The 21,434-nt window shown below is 50.8% G+C and overlaps 9 protein-coding genes across 10 annotated transcripts; 2 read left to right on the top strand and 7 right to left on the bottom strand.

Annotated features, from left to right (window-relative positions):
- Window positions 1-35: 35 nt before the first annotated feature.
- Window positions 36-2,543, bottom strand: CLF1 (NineTeen Complex (NTC) component). Its single transcript, XM_024902266.2, has one exon. The coding sequence runs from the start codon at window positions 2,419-2,421 to the stop codon at window positions 370-372; it is 2,052 nt and encodes a 683-aa protein (XP_024766821.1). The 5' UTR covers window positions 2,422-2,543; the 3' UTR covers window positions 36-369.
- A 171-nt stretch (window positions 2,544-2,714) lies between these two features.
- Window positions 2,715-5,184, top strand: TrAFT101_003420 (uncharacterized protein). Of its 2 annotated transcripts, none has more exons than XM_024907373.2 (2): window positions 2,715-3,167; window positions 3,294-5,184. In XM_024907373.2, the coding sequence occupies exons 1-2, from the start codon at window positions 2,871-2,873 to the stop codon at window positions 4,788-4,790; spliced, it is 1,794 nt and encodes a 597-aa protein (XP_024766822.1). In that variant the 5' UTR covers window positions 2,715-2,870; the 3' UTR covers window positions 4,791-5,184. The 2 variants fall into 2 exon arrangements, with proteins under 2 accessions (XP_024766822.1, XP_065982988.1); XM_066126881.1 differs by having other exon boundaries at window positions 3,266-5,184.
- A 2,514-nt stretch (window positions 5,185-7,698) lies between these two features.
- On the bottom strand, window positions 7,699-8,070 carry TrAFT101_003419 (uncharacterized protein; the record flags this gene model as incomplete). Its single annotated transcript, XM_066126880.1, has 1 exon — window positions 7,699-8,070. The coding sequence occupies one exon, from the start codon at window positions 8,068-8,070 to the stop codon at window positions 7,699-7,701; it is 372 nt and encodes a 123-aa protein (XP_065982987.1).
- Window positions 8,071-9,853: 1,783 nt separating this feature from the next.
- TrAFT101_003418 (uncharacterized protein) lies at window positions 9,854-10,078 on the bottom strand (the record flags this gene model as incomplete). The annotated part of the gene is made up of 1 exon (XM_066126879.1): window positions 9,854-10,078. One exon carries the CDS (start codon window positions 10,076-10,078, stop codon window positions 9,854-9,856), a length of 225 nt encoding a protein of 74 aa, XP_065982986.1.
- A 771-nt stretch (window positions 10,079-10,849) lies between these two features.
- On the bottom strand, window positions 10,850-11,243 carry TrAFT101_003417 (uncharacterized protein; the record flags this gene model as incomplete). The annotated part of the gene is made up of 2 exons (XM_066126878.1): window positions 10,850-10,930; window positions 11,139-11,243. 2 exons carry the CDS (start codon window positions 11,241-11,243, stop codon window positions 10,850-10,852), a joined length of 186 nt encoding a protein of 61 aa, XP_065982985.1.
- Window positions 11,244-13,487: 2,244 nt separating this feature from the next.
- On the top strand, window positions 13,488-14,393 carry TrAFT101_003416 (uncharacterized protein; the record flags this gene model as incomplete). The annotated part of the gene is made up of 1 exon (XM_024903245.2): window positions 13,488-14,393. The coding sequence occupies one exon, from the start codon at window positions 13,488-13,490 to the stop codon at window positions 14,391-14,393; it is 906 nt and encodes a 301-aa protein (XP_024766826.1).
- Window positions 14,394-16,815: 2,422 nt separating this feature from the next.
- Window positions 16,816-18,315, bottom strand: TrAFT101_003415 (uncharacterized protein; the record flags this gene model as incomplete). Its single annotated transcript, XM_024898945.1, has 2 exons — window positions 16,816-17,305; window positions 17,552-18,315. 2 exons carry the CDS (start codon window positions 18,313-18,315, stop codon window positions 16,816-16,818), a joined length of 1,254 nt encoding a protein of 417 aa, XP_024766827.1.
- Window positions 18,316-18,951: 636 nt separating this feature from the next.
- On the bottom strand, window positions 18,952-20,457 carry TrAFT101_003414 (uncharacterized protein; the record flags this gene model as incomplete). Its single annotated transcript, XM_066126877.1, has 4 exons — window positions 18,952-19,070; window positions 19,144-19,797; window positions 20,039-20,163; window positions 20,243-20,457. The coding sequence occupies 4 exons, from the start codon at window positions 20,455-20,457 to the stop codon at window positions 18,952-18,954; spliced, it is 1,113 nt and encodes a 370-aa protein (XP_065982984.1).
- A 319-nt stretch (window positions 20,458-20,776) lies between these two features.
- On the bottom strand, window positions 20,777-21,391 carry TrAFT101_003413 (uncharacterized protein; the record flags this gene model as incomplete). Its single annotated transcript, XM_066126876.1, has 2 exons — window positions 20,777-20,818; window positions 21,272-21,391. The coding sequence occupies 2 exons, from the start codon at window positions 21,389-21,391 to the stop codon at window positions 20,777-20,779; spliced, it is 162 nt and encodes a 53-aa protein (XP_065982983.1).
- Window positions 21,392-21,434: the final 43 nt, after the last annotated feature.

Genomic DNA, 21,434 nt, shown 5'->3' with positions numbered 1-21,434 from the left:
TGGTTTGGGTATTGATAGAAGGGGTGGATGTTAGTGACGTCGCTGTGCATCTTCTTTTCTGGATGAGTGAGCCGAATAGTGCCGGTATATTGGTACCTAATATCTACTACTACGTACAATCCAACGGCCGCATGCGATATACGTGCTTTTTTATGCAAAGATGATTCGTTTGAACCATTGATGATGGGAGTGATGTATACATCTCCTGTTTTGTTATTTAAAGCTTTACATTTATGTAATCATATTGGGCGGAGAGAAATGAGAAGAACAAGCCTTGGAGTTGTAGTATTGTTGCAGTATTAAGATGAATAGGGGGAAGCAGAGAGAAAAATAGGTAAATGGCAATACAAATATTTACCGGGCCAGCTCTTATGACGCCCCTGATAAATCCCCTCCAGTCTGCTTCCATTTCTGCGCCAAAGCCATGATATTGGACAGATTCTTGGCCTGTTGGTCGTCCGCCGGGAAGACGTAGTCAAAGTACTCCTCGTAGACGTCCTCGTTATCGCCGCTGTCGTCCTGGACTCTTCTCCGGCGCTTAATTCTGCGGGGCATCTGTTGCTGCACGGCGTCGATATCCTCCTCGGTGCCGTGCGTGCGCTCAAACGACAGCCAGGCGTTGAGTAAGCTGACGCGTTCTTCCTTGAGGTCTTTGTCGCGCATGCTCTTGTGAGCGCGCTCAAAGACCTTGCGGGCGCGGGCTTTGGCCTCTTCGCTGATGGGCTGCTCTTCTTGATCCTCTCCCTCGGCCTCGTCATCCTCGGGAATGTTGATTTCGAAGTGGGCATAGCTGATCCAGACCTTGACGTGACCGGTCTTCTCCAGGAGCCGCTCGTACAGCTCGCGTGTTCTCTCGTACTCTCCTTCTTCTTCTTCAAAGTCTATGTAAGCTTTCCACAGTAGTTCTGGCATGTCCAACTGGGGTTGGCTGACGGCCAGCTCGAAGATGGCTCTCGCGCGATCGAGATCGTCCAAGCCGCGCTCCAACTCGGCAAATTTGATCCATGTCTGGCAGTTTGTCGGGTTATACTGAACGTGCTTCTCGTACAGAGTTCGGCAACGCACAAATTCGAACAGCTTCCGCTCGAGGTCAACGTATCCATTGAAGATCTTGTCCTTGGGGCACATGCCAATAGCGCGTCCTAGCAGTTTTCGTGCTGCTCCAAGTTCGCCTTGTCGAATCTCGAACTGCGCTGCAAGCAGCCATATCTTGGCAAAAGTAAACTTCTTATGGGGTATCATGTTTAGGCACGTAGTGTAGATCTGCCGAGCTCGTTCGATATCCTGTCCCTCGAGCTCCTCCCAAACAGCGTAGAATATCCAGAGATAGATATATCGGCGCCAGTGTCGCTTCTCTTGTGTCGGGGGAACTTGGGCAATTGCTCGCTCGTAGACATCTCGAATACGATCCGCATCTCTGGATGCTTCTTCTAATCCGGCATAATCGAACCAGGCGTCATAATTTTTGGGGTTCTCGCGTACTTGCTCTTCGTAATACACCCGTCTCTTGGACAGCACGACATCTTCCACGCCGTCTTGATCGCCGAACTGCTTTTCAAAAGTGGTATAGGCCTTGTGCAGCAGTCTCGATTTCGATCGAGGCAAGCGGTCGAGGGCATATTTGTAGATGGCTCTCGCCCGCTCGTATTCCTTCAGCTTGGATTCAAACCGAGCATAGGCAATGAACAATTTCTCGTCCACGAATTCGTCGCCCAGGGTTTCAACTGCCGTCCCAAACACCTCCCTAACCAGATCGCTTGTCCCATACTCTTCTTCGAATTTAGCCCACTTGATCCAGTTTCGGGGCTCGGGGTGGACCATGGTAAAGGACCGGAAGATATCGCGGGCTCGGTCATATTCTCCATAGCGCTTCTCCAGCTTGATGTATGAACTCCATGCCGCCTCACTAGGCTGCCATTGCATCCATCTGTCAAAAACCTGTCGAGTTCCGGGAATATTACCCAGCATCTCCTCCATGTATACGTATTTGTACCAGATTTTATCGACTCGGGGCAGCCGCGTGACTGCGCGGTCAAGGAGATTTCGAGCATGGTTGATGTTTCTCGATTTCATCTCGGCCTCAACGTATCGCATCCATACCTGGACATCGTTGGGATGAACATCAAGGCATCGCTCGAAGACGGATCGAGCACGAGCAAACTCCTTCTGTTCCAGTTCCCATTGCGCGTACTGAAGCCAATTGCTCAGCTTGACGCGATTCCGCCTTACATAATCCTCAAACTCCTTCCGTTTCCTGCCCTGGTACTCGTGAAGCTCTTCAAGATCAGCAAATCGCTGCGTCGGGGCTTGGATCTGGACTTCTTGTCGGTCGACGGCTTCACGAAGAAGCTGCTCAGCGCTGATCTGGACAGGCGCCGCGGCCTTGTTTTTGACCCTCGGCGGGCCACGCGAGGACTCCATGTTGTGAAATGATTCGTGTGGCGGCAATCGACGGAAATTCTGCAAAGAAGCTTCAGTCTGTGATTTCAGCTTCAGTGGCTGGAGCAGGTCTCGTAGACCAATGTTTGCTCAGACAGCCTCAAGATGGCGAGATCTCGAATTGAAAGAGCTGCAAGTCGAGACAGCCTGCTGCTAGCACTAGTCCAAGTGCTCTGGACTTATCGATAAGAGAATCTGTCAAGCATTTATGGTGCACGGACCACTAAGGCCAAGGCTAGTCTACTACACCACCATTCGTTTCTCAGCCTCGCAGCTTCATCAAAACACATCAAAAAAACAAAGGCAGCCTAGCGAAGCTATTTGTAATCCAGCATTTTGCGCTTCACCTGGCCCAGACAATATCTTTTGCGTTATCGAAATACACGAAACATACGAGAACAATAGGCTTGTCAGCCTGACCTGCCGTCACCATGTCGACAGTCGCCGATGACCTGCTCAACGATTTTGGAAGCTCAGGAGACGAGGCGGAGGAGCTGGAGAATGAGGGCCTCGTGCTCACCGAAAAGACGACAAATGGCGATCGCGACGCTATGGATGTCGACGACGACGAAAATGAAGAAGCGTCCGACGACGAGGGAGCCGCTGCGATGAATGATATGGAGGATACAGAGGCCACCAAAGCAAAGGTCGAGAAGATGCAGCTTGGTGCCGTGAAAGATGTTCGCAGTGTCGCCAGTTTGATGCAGACGCTGGAGCCTATCCTTGAGGTTAGTAGATTCCCTGCTCTATACCCTATCCCCAGTACTACCGTCCCTTTTATATCTTTTGGATGGCTCGTTTACATCGTTTCGAGATGAGCAATTAGACCTGACGTGTTGGCTCGAATACTACAGAAAATCACCTATTACAAGTCACAGCCTACCTCGCAGCAAACCAACGTCGGCAATATCGAAGACCATCCCGAGTATCACCTGTTGACACAATCAAATAGCCTCTCGACCATGATAGACGGCGAGGTCGCGCTGGTTCACAAATTCATCCGCGACCATTATTCGACTAGGTTCCCCGAACTGGAACGGCTCGTTACGACCCCATTAGAATATGCCAAGGTTGTAGCTATCATTGGGAATGGCCCCATGGATGCGGAGAACATTAAAGCGCTTCAGACCTCGACAGAGAACCCTCTTGGCGTTGGGCTCAAAGCCGTCCTCGACGGTCCCTCGCTGATGATTGTCACGGTGGAAGCTACAACATCGAAAGGTCATGAAATGGTGCCTGAGGAGCTTCAGCGAGTGCGCCAAGCCTGCGAGATGATGATTGCCCTGCACAAGGCAAAACAGACGCTTACAGAATACGTGCAATCGCGCATGAATATCTTTGCACCCAATCTGACGATCCTTATTGGATCACTTACGGCGGCGCAACTCCTCAACGCTGCCGGAGGTCTAACAGGCCTGTCCAAGACGCCTGCATGCAATATCCCTTCTTGGGGCTCCAAGAAACGACAAGCCGGTCTTGCAACGAATATTGGAATTCGCCAGCAAGGATATCTCTACAATTCAGACATCATCCGGGGCATTCCCAACGACCTAAAGAAGCAAGCGATGAGAATCGTGGCGGCTAAACTAGTCTTGGCAGCACGAGTCGACCGCATTCATTCAAGTGCTGATGGTTCAACAGGAGAGCAGTTGAAGTCTGCCTGCTTAGAAAGATTGGAGAAACTCACAGAGCCACCGCCTAACAAAGGACAGCGAGCACTGCCTGTACCAGATGACAAGCCCGCCCGAAAGCGAGGTGGTCGCCGGGCCAGGAAAGCCAAGGAAGCCCTCGCCATGACTGAACTACGCAAAGCCCAAAACCGCATGGCGTTTGGCAAAGAGGAGAAAGAAGTTGGCTACGGCATGGGCGAAGGCACTGTGGGCATGGGCATGATCGGTCAATCCAACGACGGGCGCATCCGAGGCATGCAAGTCGACCAACGAACACGAGCCAAAATCGGCGTCAAAAGCAAAGGCTGGGGCGGAGCCAGTACACTGGGCGGCGGCACGGCATCGTCAATCGGAGGCTTCGGCATGGCTCCTGGTATGGATCTTCGAGGCAAAGGACTGCGGTCTTCAGGGGTGGGAACGACTGTTGGCTCTGCGACTGGTACCCAATCTTCACTGGCCTTTACTCCCGTTCAGGGATTGGAGCTTGTTGACCCCAAGGTCCGAGCCGACCTCAATAAGAAACGCAAGGCCGAAGAAGACCGATGGTTCAAGGGCGGCAGCTTCACGCAAGTTGGCAACGGCGGAGGAGGCGGGTTCAAAGTGCCAGAATTGCCGGCCTCTAAGCGGGTCGATACCGGCGCGACGAAGATGGGGCCGCCTCCGGTCCCGAACCGAAAATGAAAATGATATGGGAGAGAGAGTGAGCGCGAGAGAAGTGGAGTGGAATTGGCTGTTTATATCTTCTCATCTCGGAGGCAGATAAAGAGAGAAGATTGAGATGGCTGGTTCTATATACCTAAGCCTATTTCCCACCCTGCTTTGCTCTGATTTGATCATCTTATGGAGATTGATTACTTTTACTATTATATTTAAGTGTGGTCTTTAGGGAGGGGGTTTTTGTCATCACTACGGCGTTTTTATCAGCCTACTACTAATGCATAGGCTTGCTCAAAGAAATGTATATATACAGATAGATGCCTGCATTACAAATTTGACTTGTGTATTTGCTGCCATTTCAGCGACTCTTTTTTTTTTTTTCCTCTCTCTCTCAAACATGAGGAACTTTGCAAATGGCAGAATTGAATGCGGTTTAAAACAAACTCATCTGGTTTTCCCTCTGATTTTGAGCATTTCCCTATCAAGTAACACCATGGGGGACATCATTTCCCATTCAATCCTCCAGTCTTTTCTGCAAAAATCGACCATCATGTCGTACTACGAAGATCTCGTGTCCATCCCGCCAATCCCATGTGGCTGGCACGGGGCCGATGCCATGCTACGGCTAGCTGCCAGGCACGAGATGGGCTACTGTGTGTGAAATGTGACAGATGGGGGCAAGAGGGATTGACGGGGCGTGGCTGATCATGAGGTGGCAGGTGCAGGTTACATGATCTTCCATTGAGCCCCAAGGCCGCTACTGTAGAATGCCATTTACATCTAAGCCAGGCTGTAAAGAGGAATGGCTCATGTCTGGGTGGCGTATTTGTTGGTGTAGTAGCCGAAGGGAGAGACCCGAAGAGAGAGTGTCACGACGGTCAGCAGTGGTTTCAGCCCATGGTATATCAAATGCCGCTGTTTCATCGCAAGCAGTCACGACTATTATACGTAGCATCTCCGATCTAATGGCGGCTGCCTCCATGAATTTGCTTCCTGATACCAATGGACATGTATGGCAACCTTTACTAGGATTTGTTGCTGCTCAGTCTTCTTACATGAGCATGCGCACCAAACAAATGGAATGTGAACCCCCATTGCGTATGTTCCACAGAATCGAATATAGCGGCCAATTGCTTTTTTCTCACCTAGATACGAAAAAGGTAAGGATGGTGAGTCGTTCTCCAATCATAACGCAGTAGCGAAACCCGAGATCTCGATGAGATTTTGACTCAGCCAATTATGGGGGGAGGAAGGGCCAAGGAAGCGGCCGAGACGAAAAACTTGCAACAGAGGCGAGTTAAAGAAATCGTTACATGCAGCTACATACTATTGCCCCCTTGCTTTTGCTGCGTCACAGCTCACTCAGAATTATAAGGCTCCAGCTAACCACGCTGACGGGTCCGGGAAGGTGTATGTCAACGCTGGGACCCAACGTCGTGAGAATCGTCATAAGCGTGCTGCTGTTGGGCAGGACACGTACCGGCAGGCTTTGACCCCCCTTGTAGACAGCACGCAAGCACTAGGACTGGAAGAGAATGGGGGGCAAGAGAAAGGGAGAAAGGATGCCGATGAAAGCAAAAACGAGGGATCTCGATGACAATGACTCTCCCGATCTCTCCAAGGAGTGTATGTCTAGCCCAAACAGACGATGGATCCAGTGGTGTTAGTCCCTCGAATGGAGAGGGCATGTATGTAAATATCGTGGCAACTCTCGATTCATGCAATTCCTATGATGAGGAATCAGAGAGAGATGCGCCTCAGCAAACAAACCAAACATTACGCATAGGTTCTGCGACAAGTTTGATACGGCACAAGGAAACGTAGCAGAAGATCAAGTCCCTTCATCATATTCTACCTGGAGGGTCTTTTTTTTTTTTTTTCTGGGAATACACAATGTCTCGGGCGCCATGCAAGTGTCCATACATCAAAGGGGTAACGATGAACAACTCTTCATGGTCCCACGCCGTTAATGAGACACCTACACATATTTGCCATCTCCTATCAAATCCAACGGGGAGAGATAGAGAGAAAAGAACGAGAAAGCGCAGCTGACCTGGATCGAATTTTACAGACTAGCATTGAGAAAAGGGGGGTGTATAGAGAGGGTTTTTTTTCCCTTATCTCATAAGAGAGATGGGGCTGTCGATCACCAACAGGGTAGGCAAAGTCGACAAGCTATGGACCAGTCTGCCTGGCCAGCTCGCCTATGATAACCAATAAATGCTATCCGACAGGAGATGTCTTTCTCGACCGCACTCTGAGGCCATGGCTAGGGAATGCCACAAGTACTTGGCTTACCCAGACGGTAAATGCGCATGTCAGGTTGCCGCCTTTTGAAGCTATCGGCTTATGACCCTAACTTTGTCCGCTTGAGACCACACGCCGCATCTGCAAAAAGCTTCGAGCGCTTACACCAGTCGTATGCGGCCGAAAGAATGGGAACGGAAAGCTCCGCCGTGTCCTCGTGCTCGTTCTTACTTTGAACGGCATGTTCTCGTAACACAGACTCGTATGTACAGGTAGTACCTGTATTAGCTTCGGCTCGTTCGTGCTGCACTCCAGCCCGGTCAAGCTTTTTTCCTTCTCATGGCCATGTGGGGTCAGGCGGAGTCCCAGGGCTTGGTCTGGCGGGGAGGCCAAGGAGCGGGCTCACTCGCCCGTTTTATCGATCCCTCCGCAAATGTCGAGATCCTCGTAGCCTGCGTTGCGTGGAGAGTAACGGGGGGCTTTTGGTGATCGACAGAGGCTGCGGTAGTCAAGGCGTCACCGAGGGCCCAGCAGACCACGGGTCCTGGCATTGCTCATCATTCTATCTATAGAGCCTGTGTGATGCTCTGTACCGACTTGTACAGTAGGGAGCAGCAAAGTATGTAGATAGGCTGAGCGAGTGCCTGACGATGACCAACTCCGTGGGTGGCCGGAGCTAGTGCTGCTACTCAACGCGCGGGGATGCTTTGCGCTGGTAATATCTAGGCCAATGGACCATCCGTGTTGCTTTATGTTTATCTATCAGAAAGTTAAAAGGTTTGTGCTCTCGGGCGAGAAGACGCCAGTAAGCAGAACAAGGAAAGGCTAAAGCCAGGGCCAGAGATTGAAAGGGGATAGGGACACCAGAGCTATTCTCCTCCTTGGAGGGGACGAAACTTTGAGGCGCAACGAGCGTATAAACGAGCGGTGGGCCAATAAAGAGCACCAGCCATTCTAGAAAGGGATTTGCAGCAAATGCTGATTCCTCAGAAGGCAATGGACCTGCATCTTCTTCCGCTAAAACAAACCCCGTGCTGCTGCTGTTGCTGCGATCCATGAGGGGATCGTGCAGCCACAGGCTAGCCTTGGCTGGTCCTAAAGCTGTTGTCCCTCATTTGCGTGTTCCTCGTCTGCGCTTCTCCTCTCCACGTCCTAAACGGGGAGATGGAAATCATCTGCATAGGACGCGGATTTCCTTTGATAACCTGACTGTTCGCACCTTCTTCACGCGTTGTTTTCACGGCGCGATTTTTTGGCCGCGCAAAGCAAAAATATCCTTGCGTGTGGCCGCAAACGAGCGTATACTTTGCAAGGCCATTATTAGTGTTTCTCCAATTGCGGAAACTCGGGAAGTGTCTTTGGCGCTTCTTCCCTGCTCTAGGTACCAAAGTTTGGCCGCTTAGCTCCATCGCTTCTTCCGCCACTATCCCGGCCAGTGTGCTATGCCACTGCTATGTACACTCATTACTACTAGGTACTAGTACGTGCCGGTGGTAATAAAGTACTCGTATGCAAGCTTCAAGCTTTTTAAGTTTGACTGGGAGGCCTGTCGAACGCAGACAAAAGCCGCTAATGGCCCTTTGTCTGTGTAATCAGCAACGTGAACGGCTATTTCATGCCGCGATGTGCAGGCTGTCACCAGTCCAGTCTCAGGTTCCCATATCAACACCATCTTTGGGCTGGGTAAGCTGGATGTTGTAGAATATTGATGTTATGGTGACGTTTGGCTTTTTGTTGTTGGACCTGGGATAAGACACACAAAATTGGCCAACCCTTCCAAAGCCACACCCCGCCACTCCCGCATGCAGACTAAGCAGCAGCGCCGCTGTAAGGCGGAGATGTATGCATACAGTATGCGTGTGCAGGTTGCGATAATCACAAAGATAGCCGCGAGCCTCGTAAAGGCTAGCCCAAGCAGTTGCCGCATTGTGCTTCCTGTGCAGCTCAGTGCAAGCCTACGCAAAGGCAAGATCCTCCTGGGTCGTTATCTTTTCTTTTGCCGAGCAAGATGCACATGCTAGTGCCTGTATGGAGTGCTCCGTAGTCTGCTCCGAAGTGAAGTAGTGGTAGCCACTCTGTGACTTCTTGGTGTAAGCCACACACACAAACCTTCCATGACGCAGGCGACGGAGACATCCTTCCGCATCTGTAAAAGAGGCGCCACTAGAAATTCATAGGCTGAGGAAGCAATAGGACCCTGATCGCTGCAATGGAAAAAGAGACAGTAACCCTTTTCATCACCTCCTGACCCCAGGTTTTTTTTTTTTTTTAAGTTGAACCCAGCGTGAGAGCAGCGAAGAGCAAGTCTCAGAACATGATAAGGGTAGAGAGATGCCATGCCCTATATGTCTGGGGTGTACCAAGACGAGGAACTCGGGGGAGGGGCAGAGAAAACAGCATCCACGAAAAGCCCATGGCTCGAGTAAGAATTGCATCTTTGCTACCCTTCCCACGGATCTAGGGCTCTAGCGCGCACCGCAGCCGAACGGATGCGTGCAAGGACGAGCGAGAAGAGGGGGATCATGTACATCATGTACTGAACAAACTGCTGTTGCGTGGCAGCTCGTACCGCGGCCGCCACCGTCAAGTACCCCGGGCTGCCAGCTGGTGTTTCTTATCACTCTGCGCTCTGCGCTCAGGGTTCTCCATGCATTCGACGGCTTGTGTCTCGCCTGATTGGCTGCGCTGCAAAAAGAGAGTTGTGGCTAGTGGTGCTAAAGTGCCTTGGATTATACCCGTCCATGCAAAGTGGTGGTACTGTAGTAACTGTATTAGCAGCGGTTCCATATTCACTGCTAGTAGAGCAGGAGCAGCCGGACACTGCGGAGTTGTCAGCCCCATCAGATGGCATCAGTATCCACGGATCCCTTGGAGCAGACTCGCTTCAAGTCGCATTCTGCTGGAGTCGTGCTAAAGACAGCTGTGCTAGGAACGTCTCCGGGCGCCCCAGGAGATCCGCAGCTATGCAGTGCCCTGTGCTGGAAGTTTTCTCGATCTTCCCGATAATTGGCTCCTGGGCCGCCAGTGTCACTGGGTCGTGGGCCGCTTGGGTCCTGCTCCTCCATTGCATGCGAACGACCCTGGATGAGGCGCTAGCGTTTCCCTTGCCCTTGCGCTGGTCTCCGTTGTCCTGGCCCTCTGGTCACCCAATGGAGGCCAAACACCAGCCCGGCAAGCTTGGGTTGGACCCCGTAGGGCCCTTGAAGACCCTCCGAGACCCCTGCCCTTGGGCTCCTCCTAGGCCCTCTTTTCTTGCAATCTTGACCTCAGCCGGCTGTCACTGCATTCATGCGAAAATGTATGGGTGGGCGCTGGTTCTCCAGAGCGACTTTTTAGGGCTTTCCGAATCACGATGACGACACGATGAAGTCAAAGTGGCCGAGCGAAGCTTCAGATGCGGATTTTTGCCAGCAGCACCGGATTTGCAATTATGGATGGTCCCAGGGTTGATGCGACATCTGATACTATTCTGATTCGCGGTTTACAGTCGGGTCGCATGGTCGCAAATCCTCCCATTTTCTGATTATGCTTCAGATATTTGGGGCGCTCTGATACAACTTATACTCGTACATGTCTGGCTCACCCCCTCGCGCCCTTCCCAGTAAGGCTTTGGGCCTTGCAGCTGAAGACCAGGTAGTGTCGTAACTTTAGCCTTGGCTGCTGGCCCGGCGGGTTGCTTGGTATAGTAACTTTGAACATACGAGTAGTACCAGTAAGCGCGTAGATGAGGTCCGGGGTACATGCACCGTCCTTGGCCGATGCGCGCGCACGAAGTACCGCCACTCGTAAATCATACGAGTATGTACAGTTGCGTGTTGGCGAACAAAGAACGCGTTTTACCTCTTATCTGGGGGCAAGCAGTAGCGAGACGAGTTGGCACGACTCACTGTTTGTCTTCCTAGCATGTGCAGTAATATCTGCCGATAGTCAGTGTTCTCCAAAGGCCCCATAGGAAGTGTGACGATTACCCTTCGGCTTTCTTTTTCACACTTTTTTTTTTATGCTTTTTTTTTTTTGGAAAAAAAAAAAAAATTTGCACCGAGATGAGAGCGCACCCCTCCTTGTTTTGCGATTGATGGATCCCAGGGGCCGAAAATGTCGAGTTTGACGTGACTTTCTGCTTACCAGACGTGACGTCAACCACTCAAAATGCTCCTTGTAGGGAATACCGCAGGAGCCCATGATCCACCAGGTAGTGTCATGAGAGTTCTGCGATCGAGATTTCGCCATGAGGGTCTTCTGTAAGCAGACATGATTGACAGTCCCGGAGCTGCTAAGCAATGCTAGGTAGTCTCATCCCTTGCAACGTGTGTTTTCGCGGCCATTCCAAGAATAAAAAAAGAAGAGGGAGGAAAGAAACGAAGGGGGTCCCGATTGGAAGCAACCAGGCCCACCTCGAAATCAACTTCGACACCTCAAGAACCAGTGGTGTGAGAGCGCACAAAAGTATTGCGGACGAGGCGCGCACAAGTGCATGCAGGCATGCTTGGCGCTCAACAAAATCCATCCACCATGCGATCTTTTGGGAGCAGTGATGCCTAAGGTGGGATTAAAGAAAGACGAGAAAACTTTTTTTAGATGCAGAAAAGGGCAAAGAGAGGGAAAAGCGAGAACAAAAAGCGAGAGACCATTCATCAGACCCCATTTCCATGCGACCTGCTGCCGTGGAGCGTTTTTCACAGCCGCCTGCAGTGTGAAAGTGCGCTTCCAAGCTTCGCAGGAGTACCCGGCGCCGTGCCTAAATCTGCTGACCGTGGATGTACCGGCTTGACACTTGACTTGCGGCACGCCACACCACGCAGCACGCTAGAGCAGCAGGATCTTCACCGGCTGCACCTCGACAGCCAAGCGAGACGAAGGCGGCTGGTGGCGCATGCACGTGTGGACGAGCCCGGCACCGCGCTGGCTGTGTCCGCTGAGGGTTCACGGAAGCATTGCGGTGCAGCGGTTGCATTTACAACAGCAGTTGCAGCCGCAGCGTAGCACCTATGCTTGATGCTGGTGCCGATGCGATGCGAATGCCAATGAACAGGTACCTACCTAGGAGGTGCTGAGGCTGACGCTGGTGCCGAAGCCCGGGCCTCAACTGCCGCCGCTCAGCTCAGCACCCAGCGGCCGCTCAGCAGCAGCCAAGACACCCGCAACCCGGAGCGGCAGCACGTCGGATGGAGGGCGTGTCAGCCACAGCTACCGCCGGCGCCGCCCAGAGGTACAAGCGCGCACTCGCCACGGTACATGTCTGCTGCTCCCCTCACTCTCCACAGGTACGTGCTTGTCCCCTCTTTCCTCTCTCCAACGCAATCCCCACACCCCCCTCCAGCTGTGGCCCCTCTGTCCCTGCCTGGACCCTGGTTCCCTGCCCCAAATCCCAGCAGCTCTGGCTGCTGTGGCCCTACTAGAGAGCCCCTAGAGGCTCTAGGGGACCCCCCTGTCGCCGCAGCTCCAGCGCCCGAAGCACCGTCCATGCAGACTGCAGGGCAGAGCTCGCGTTGGGAAGGTTTTTTTTTTCTTGCGTCAGTCACTTCTCATGGCTCTTGGGCACCCGGAGTACAAGTAAAGTGGGCAGTGGATTTTTTTTTATTTCGATCCCTCCTCGATCGATGGATGGATGCGTTTCTGGCGGCGACTCTCCCGGCTTTCGTCAAAAACTCGATCGTTCGCTCCTGTGCCCTTCTGCTCTCCCCACCTGCATTGCCAACCTTTCACCCTCTTCTCATCTCGTCTCATCTACTTGTACTCTGGACCTCGCCTCTCTCCCTGCCTTGCTCTTCCTTCACCCTCACCATCACCCTCCACAGAAGAGAAGTCTTGATAATCTTCTTATCCTTGTTTCCGCATCGTCTCTCGTTTGCAGAAAGCAGAGCCCTATCGCTGTCAGCGGCAATCGTGCATGCAAGGCGGCGCCACCTGAGATTGGCTTGATTTCGATCCTGTTGAGATTTATACCACACTGCGCCCCGCCAGCGCGACACAGAGCAGCCACTTCACCAGCCTGCCACCTATACATGCAATAGAGCCCTTCTCCAGTACATCCACTCGGCACAGCAAGAGAGTCGAAATAACAACGAAAGAAAAAAAAAAAAGCCACAGGCAGCAGATGACCAAACAAAATAACAGAAATCTCAAGAAGCAACAAGAATCACCATTAGCTCCTCATTCGCATGCTTGCACGGCTCTACAGTCCCTCTTTCCTCATTGCGACTCTTGCAGCACCAGCCACGACTACCGCAGCATTTCATCTAGCGAAGAGACAACAGCATAAACGACAGCCTGGTTTATCCTCCCTCAAGCTCATATCTTCTTTCTTAGGAATCGGCTTTGGCTTCTAAGAACAGAAAAACGCAACTTACAAAAACATCACAGCTCTCTGACCCAAAGAGCTCGGCTTCGCTGCTCACAGCATAAACGCATCCAAGGCCCTCGTTATTCCTCTCCTACAAAGCTGGTCTCTCTCTACCACCAATATTCATCACAATGCACGCTCGCGACGCCGCAGGCCGCAAGGTCTCTCTCCTCAACGACGACAGCAGCTGGGCCGAGAAGCCCACTTATTACCACCAGACGAGCTTCCCGTACTCCAGCCGGCCCTCTGTGCGCCCTCAGCCGCCTTCTCGCAGCGACTCTTCCTCTCCAAACACTCCCGAGCTCCTGCGCTCGGATTCCTACGACTCTCAGCTTAGCGAGGCCATTTCACCCTTGACGCCTTCAGTGGATTTCAGCTATATGCGAGCTCCGGTCTACGCCTTCGGACACGAATACACCGCTGAGGGCCCTCCCGCTAAGCGCCCTGCCTATGGAGACTGCAGTCCCTCAGCCTCTTGCGAAGAAGACAGCTCCGCTGCGTCTTCAGTCTCCGAGCGCCCCGTCAAGCGCTATCCTTGCCGGTATCGCGAGAGCCATGGATGCGAAAAGACCTTCACCACCTCTGGCCATGCCTCGCGCCACTCCAAAATCCACACGGCGGAAAAGGCGGTCCAGTGCACATTCCCAGGGTGCCACAAGAAATTCACCAGAGCCGACAACATGAAGCAGCACCTGGAAACTCACTACAAGGACAAGACGCGGAGCTCTGGCAGCCAGCGCTCCAGCAAGGCCTCGTTGGCTTCTGATGTGCGACGCAGCTCGACTTCGTCCAGCCGCAGCCGCTCTTCCACCACAGGCCCCGATTCTTTTGTCTTTTGGGACTCCAGCGAACTTCACCAGAAGCAGAACCCCTTGCCGGCGTCCCCGCTCCCGCAGCCGACCGGCAGTGTGGGCGCATGGGATATGCGCGGTTTTGAACTCCCATTACTCAACCGTCCTTCCGCAGTCGGTGGCACGCCCAGCGGTCTCGACGCTCTGGCCATGGCCATAGCCTGTCAAGAAGGCGGCATGGTATGATGAGGAAGGACGTGGTTTTTACAGAGCACCTACTACCTCTCTTCTCCCTCTGCCTATTATTACCCCTCCACCGTTTTCACAAATTCCTCGGCAAATCCACCTGCGCACCGCCGCAGTGCACAGCACAGCTAGGTGTTGCGGTTACAGCATGAATGGATACCAACAATTTCAAAACTCAAAAAATGAGAAGGAAAAAAAAAAATTTTTTAACCGAAAAAGACAGGAGAGGAGAGTAATTTTTAATGTCCCACCAATTCATTACAACATTAAACCAGAATAGCGACAACGAAGACTTGAGTTCCAACTTGTCAATTTGCATTACGAATCTTTCGGTCGGGGAATATACAAAGCACACTCGGTATATATACGACCAGAGGCAAGAAAATACACACTGGTGGCTGCCTCTGCTGGATGTTACATGGCGTTTGGGTGCGATTCGCTCTTGGGCATTTCCATTTCTATCATGATTTGTTTCTTTTTCAATTCCTTTTCTTAATACCTTGTCCCTTTCGCCAGCGTAAAGTAAGTCTCCTAAAGAAAGACTATTTTGCGTGCCCTGGCAGCGCGGGAGGTATATATATATCATGAAAGGTCGCAAGATACACGAATGGCGCCTTGGTTGATTTGCTTTCAATTTCCTCCTTTTTTTATGTTCCCTCTCATTATCACGAGAGCTTTTTTTTTTTTTTTTTTTTAATAATTTCTCCTAAATCCTGTTGTTTTATTTCTCTTGGTCAGGGCTCTTGTTTTTATGCGCGCTCTGATATCCCACGCTTTCATGCACACAATCCCCACCATCTTCTCCGACGAAGAACGGCTTCTTGGCGAGGCCGGCATGAGTAACATTTGTTGTGGCCTTTATGACCGATGAGTCCTTAGGAAGGAGTGACGAGGGAGGCTTCATCTTATCTATCATATGGCGTTTTGGCGGCTCCAATGGACAAGAATATTGGTGTGCTTTGCACTTTTTAGATGTGACGCATGCATGGGAGGATCAAAAAAAGGAGATGGTGTGTGTTAATGGCTGTATATACAATTGGTAGCTCGCTTTTTTGGGCCTGGAACGGGATTGGGATTCAATTGATACCACTTTGTTGATTTCTATTAATTTTACGATTGTCTTGTACATGTTTCTTAAAAGTACTGAAATGGGGAAATGTCTCTCTCCTTGCAGCTGTGTTTGAATATGCTCTGGCCTATCAAAGCTTGTCGCACTTTCCAGCTGGAGCAGAGGTTGAGGGTTTCGCAAAAAAAAAAAAAAAAAAAAAAAAAAAAAACATGCAAATTTTACTTGAGCACTGCTGATCTTTTCCTTCCTGATGCTGTGATAACAAGCTGTCTAGAACCCCCAACTATAGGCATATGCCAAAGGGAATGTTTTCTCATAAAAACACTTGATCACAGGGTAGGCCAACAAGCAGTGCTGTGATGCCGAGGGCTGCAGCAGCTATTTATTGTATGTACCCTGACAGGAGGAATGCAGTTTTTGCCAAACCAAGTCCCTGGTGAAAGAAAAAAAAAAAAAAAAAAAAAGTGAACATGTATGATATCATAGTGTTAGATTTTCTGCGTCTTAAGCTCATGGTTCGGCATGTTTGATATTGTTAGAAAGGAGTTTTTTTTTTTTTTTTTCTCGGCTTCTATTCGTTGTTTAATTTACGAAATCGGACTTGATTAGCATTTTTGATGGCGTTTACAAAATTGCACTGCATATAAGACTAGAGCATATACAAGAAATTCAATTGTAAATAAACTGAATGAGAACATAAGCTTGAGTCAACATATACATATGTCTATACTGAGCTATACTACAGTGCCTTGAACATGTCTGTGCGAATAATACACGTTACACGAGACACTATAGATGGCAATGTTGCTTGGACGCTTTTCATCTTCATGTGAATATTTTAAACGTTACATGAGACAACTGTCGTAGCAGAATTGCTTTACTGCTCTTGAGCCTCTCGGAATGGTACGCGTTACATGAGACACCAGAGGATCAATGTCACCACTAAACTTTGCCGCTCCTTCTTCATTCCTTTGCTGGCATACGTTTTTATTGAAGCTCAAGGTCTTTTTTTTTTTTTTTTAAGAACAGGACTGTGTACCGTAAATATCACATAGTTACCAAATAGAAATAGAATGCCATCATGTCTGAAATCTTCAGGCGAATGACATCAGAGGGTTGCTGAAAAGGGTTTCCCGCCTTCGAAAACACTTAACCAGCAAGCGGGATAGACAAACTCTGGCTTCTCATCATTAACACATGTATATACGTATATGTGTATATGTATATGTGTATATGTGTATATGTGTATATGTGTATATGTGTATATGTGTATATGTGTATATGTATATATGTATATGTATAAATATTAGACGTCTACCATCTAAAGAACCTTGTAGAATCTCCATATCCCTCTTACCTCCAAAGTGCTTCCATATCCGTGCATGCCCTAGCCATCTCAAACTGTTCATCCGTTTGGCAGACGAGGACGCGGTGTTTCGAATCTTTGCTGCCTATGTCCCGCACAGTTGCATTGCCACCATCCTCGGCATTATTGAGTGTCTCGTCGAGGGCAAAACCCAGGCAGCCAGCTTGGCCAACAACGGCATCCCGAAGCCGGGAACTCCTTTCGCCAATCCCACCTGCAAACACGAGTGCATCTACCTGGCCTCCAAGCGAGACATAATAGCTCCCAACGAATCCACAGACGCGGTCCACAAATAAATCGAAGGCGAGGCGATGCTGGGGTTCATCCGAGGCGGCAATGGTGCCGAAATTGGTAGTGCCCGTAAGGGATTTCCAGCCGCTCTGCTTGTTGAGGATCTCCTCGGCCGTGGATATGTGGAGCTTCTCCGTCGAGGCTGGAGATAGCTTCCCTACATCGCTGGCGTAATGAAAGACTAGGCTACACCCATTCTGTTAGCCTTCTCTGAATTGGGAAACCAAAGCGTGAGAGATTAGGTAAACGAGTGCTACACTACCAGCATGGTCTGAAGGGGGGGTGTGATTTGGGAGGAATATGCAGTTGCCCGGCTTCCTTCCTCAAACCAATATCCTTGTCGAATAGAACAAAGGCGCAGAGCATAAGACCATTTTGTGAAACAGGCAACAGGACGGATAGAGAACGGGATCATCTACGAGATTGGCTCACCTAGGATCTACGCTTCCACTGCGGGTCGCACCAGGGAGCCCGGCCAACGGGGTCAATCCCATGCTCGTGTCCCAACTCGAGCCGTTCTTGATGGCGCATGCGCTGGCTCCGCTTCCGAGATGAAGGGCGATGATGTTGAGCTGATTGAGGTCTTTGCCGAGGAAATCAGCTACAGACCTTGAAATGAAGGCGTAGCTGATGCCGTGGAAGCCGTACTTGCGCAGCCGGTTCTTCTTGGCTATCGTCGGGTTGATGGGGTATGTAGAAATGTGAGGTGGAATTGTAGAGTGGAATTGTGAATCAAAGCAAGCAACGTTGATCGCATCGGGGAGCTGCTTCATGCACGAATCGACAATTTCTAGCGCAGCACCATTGTGCAAGGGAGCGAGGTCGCTGAGGGCCTCTAGATGGTGGTATGTGTCTGGAGTAATGACTTGGGCCTCGCCATAGTCACCTCCGTGGACAATGCGGTGACAGGCAATGGAAACATCTGACTTGGAGCCGATCTCTTTCAATTCAGCATCCTCTACCAGTGTCTTGAGCAATAAGGCAAAAGCATCGTCTTGGCTGTTGACGGTAGTGTCCACGTTTTTGTCTTTTATTATGGTCTCACCTCCTCGCGAATATTTCAACTGGGCTGGAGGAGCTGTAAGACCATTCACTTGAGATTCAGCAATCTGGCGCGGCGCTTTCCCCTTGTCCGCCAGGTAGACTGAGATCTTGACGGAACTGGAGCCGGCGTTGATGGCCAGGATGACGCCCATGGCGGTCGAAAAATCTTATGAGAAAAGAAGCGATTGTTGAGCTGAGGAAGCGATAGCACGGCTTGAATTTTATTTGCCTCACTTCTCCTTGGATAGGTATGCAAACTTAGAGTGCTAGTGTGCCGATGATTCTGGAGTTTTACCTTCCTTTTAGCTTTTTGTAATATAATTACCTCCACTGTCTCTTTTTCCTTTCCTTGTGATTTGCAAGGGGGAAAAAAGAAATAGGGAGAGAATGTCTGCCGATTGCTGTCTGAACGGGTGAGGTTGCACATGACGACACGGGAGATCTTGATGGCCTGATGATCGCGGGGGTTGATGGTGTGGTGGGGGCCAATAGCAAACCGCCCTCTTACCACGCTATGCAGCTCGGCTTTTGGTGACGTCTTTGACCTTTAAGCAGCCGCACATGTGGCTTATTCGGCCGACAGAATATGCATCTGGAAGGCGGTTGAGTGACAAAGAGTGGGGAGAAAAGGGAAATGATAGAGATGTCTCATCCCTAGAAGCACTCAAGGCCGTTTACAGAGACAATGCAGGCCACAAGAACCTGATATTTCTTGTACCACATATGCCAGCTCAAAAAAAAAAAAAAAAAAAAAAGGGAAAAAGAGTAACGTATGGAAGCTGTTATGCTCAGCTAGGAAGGATATCTGGCGAAGCAAGCTCGAAGTGATTGGGAGGAAACGGAATGCCGTTGAATTCACGGTCGGAGCTGTGAGCATGTGTCCAAGTTTCGATGAAACGCTTATAGTCTGCATTGCTCAGCATGTTAGAATTTTTCTTGTGCCTCCCTCAAAATCTTGCTCTGGCCGAAGGCTTACTTACCTCGTTTGTGCGTGAACTGGATGGACAGATGTCGAATGTCCAACGGAGTGGCTGTATATGAGGGACCCAGCTCGGGACTCGCTTGGCTGGCCTGGCCGGCAGACCGGACCCTTTGTCTTATGCGAAAGGTTCGACGCGAGGGAGCCTCCTCGGGTACGCTTCCTCGGCGACCATGAACGCTGAGACGCAATGTTTTTGCGCGGTCATCGCGATTCCGCAGCTCGCCGTCAAAATTATGTATGTCGTATTCGCGGTATTGATGATCCGTCTTGTTTGCGAACACACTCAAGGAATGGAAGGTGGTGTAGCGGTCTCTCCAAAGCTTGAGCCTCTGGATAGCACCGATCCCCTTAACTTTTCCAAAACTGTCGGTGCGGCTCTGAAGGTTGGACCAAACAACGTCGACGTCATAAAATCCGACTAGATCCTTCTTGCGAAGGTCGCCTTGAAATTGGATAGAAGCATCGACGCTTGTAAACTCGTATTTGACGGCAATGAAGCCATCATGAATGCAGACGCCGTCGCCGGAGGTGTATCTGACGCGGTGATGTTCGTTGAATGACAGGAATCGTTCTACGTCTGACGGATCATTAAATTGGCGGTGTCGTGAGTGAAGAGTATGAGGGTAGATATCTGAAGGTATGTCCGTAGGTACTATAGAGTATCGCGGTAAGCCGAGAGCTTAGTTGAGGAGAATAGACAAATACGAAATGATTGATGGCAAAGGAGAAGAGTGAGAAGGGACGGGGGAGAGCGGAGGAGGAAATGGAAGAGTGGTAGGTAGCATTGTGGTGTAATTATTACTAATGGTTAGATATAGCTATAGAAATAGTAGTGCTGCTAGTAGGTATATAGCAGATGTTGGTGATGGCAAGGAAGTGAGCTTGGCACTTACAAAAATGTTCGAGCAGCTCGCTCTGGTAGCTGCACTGCCAGCGGATACGTCGCTGCTCAGACCCCACCACTTCCCAGGGTCCCAGATACACAGTCCGTTCTTCGGGAGTGTCTTGGAAGAGAATTCTATCGCAGAGGAATAAAGGCACAGATTGTCAGAAGCTGGAAATGCAACGGCATAGACTTGGCGGGAGGCTGATCGTACATTGTGGCAGAATAGCCGGGGGGCCCTAAGTCGAGAGGCCGTAGCGAGGCCGGCTGCGCGCCAGAGTCGCCCGTGGAGGTGGCTGATATCGTGGAGATTTCTGACGTCTGCGTCCAGGTCGAGTCGACGGGGCTCACGTAGGAGCGGCTGTAGGTGGGCGGGCGGCCGAGAGACGAGGATGTGAAGGAGGAGCCGGACGAGGACGAGGCGGCCATGCTGGGACGAGGCAGCTTGAAGGGCTACAGTCACCGGAGACAGCAATCCGCGGGCTTGGGCGAGGCTGCAGGAGAAGCTATCATGGCACTGGCCACGCAGGATGGAGAAGAGGCTGGCAGCCCGGCAGGGCTTACCAAGGCTGTCACGGGCTGGTTTTGGGTGTGAGCGAGCAGCCGGTTGTCGCCATGCCCTGGCGGTGAGGACCGGAGCTGGAGATGCTGGAATTGGGAGGATGGTGGAAGAGCTTGGAGATTGAAGAATCAAGAGGAAGTAACAAATCCTGGGTGCTGTTGCGTACTTGGAGCGTGCTAATGCTACCTAGTATGGAGTCACTGCCTGGGTAATGATGCCTGCGAAGTGCTAATCTATAAGCATCTAATACTGCTAACCGCTATGGAGCACGCAGCACTGCAGCTATTGGGAGTGGATAAGACAAGGTTCAAGCTACTTAAAAAAAAAAAAAAAAAAAAAAAAAAAGAGAAAGAGAGAGAGAGAGAGATAGAGAGAGAGAGAGGAGAAAGAGAGGGATAGTCAGAGAGAGATATCCTTGTGCAACTGCCAGAAATTTTACCGTTTCGTACAGTAGATTATTAGCCCGAGCAATTAATAGTAGCTAGCAGTACGCACGCGTCCTCGCGTTAAGCGGAATACGGCTCAAAAAACGAGGGCTCAAAAAAAAAGTTGCATTGCTATATTTCTCTATCTCGCGGGGCTGGTCCAACGCCAGCTAAGCACGACCAGCACGGGTTCTGTCTAAGACAGCATCTGCCATTAGGAGCACAGTTTGCGTGCTGGAGGAAAGCTGCTGCTCACTAGCAGCATCCTAGCCAGATCCACAGCCGCCAATGCAGAGAAGCCGTTTGGTCGAGCAGCGGGGATGCTGAATACTGCAGCAAACTCAATGCGCGTAGCGCTGCGGTGGTGACCGTGCATGCCTTTTGCAGCGCAGCAGAAGTCCAGTATCACTGCTCCATTG

This window comes from Trichoderma asperellum, chromosome 2, assembly GCF_020647865.1.
Source record: "Trichoderma asperellum chromosome 2, complete sequence".
In the NCBI taxonomy this organism is placed as follows: Eukaryota; Fungi; Ascomycota; class Sordariomycetes; order Hypocreales; family Hypocreaceae; genus Trichoderma; species Trichoderma asperellum.
This window is presented reverse-complemented; position numbering and strand designations above follow the sequence as displayed.

Excerpts from the sequence above, each read along its gene's own strand:
- CLF1 (XM_024902266.2), bottom strand. The coding sequence starts at position 2,421 with ATGGAGTCCTCGCGTGGCCCGCCGAGGGTCAAAAACAAGGCCGCGGCG.
- TrAFT101_003420 (XM_024907373.2), top strand. The coding sequence starts at position 2,871 with ATGTCGACAGTCGCCGATGACCTGCTCAACGATTTTGGAAGCTCAGGA. Across the intron at positions 3,168-3,293 it reads CGCTGGAGCCTATCCTTGAG|AAAATCACCTATTACAAGTC; the intron begins GTTAGTAGATTC and ends CGAATACTACAG.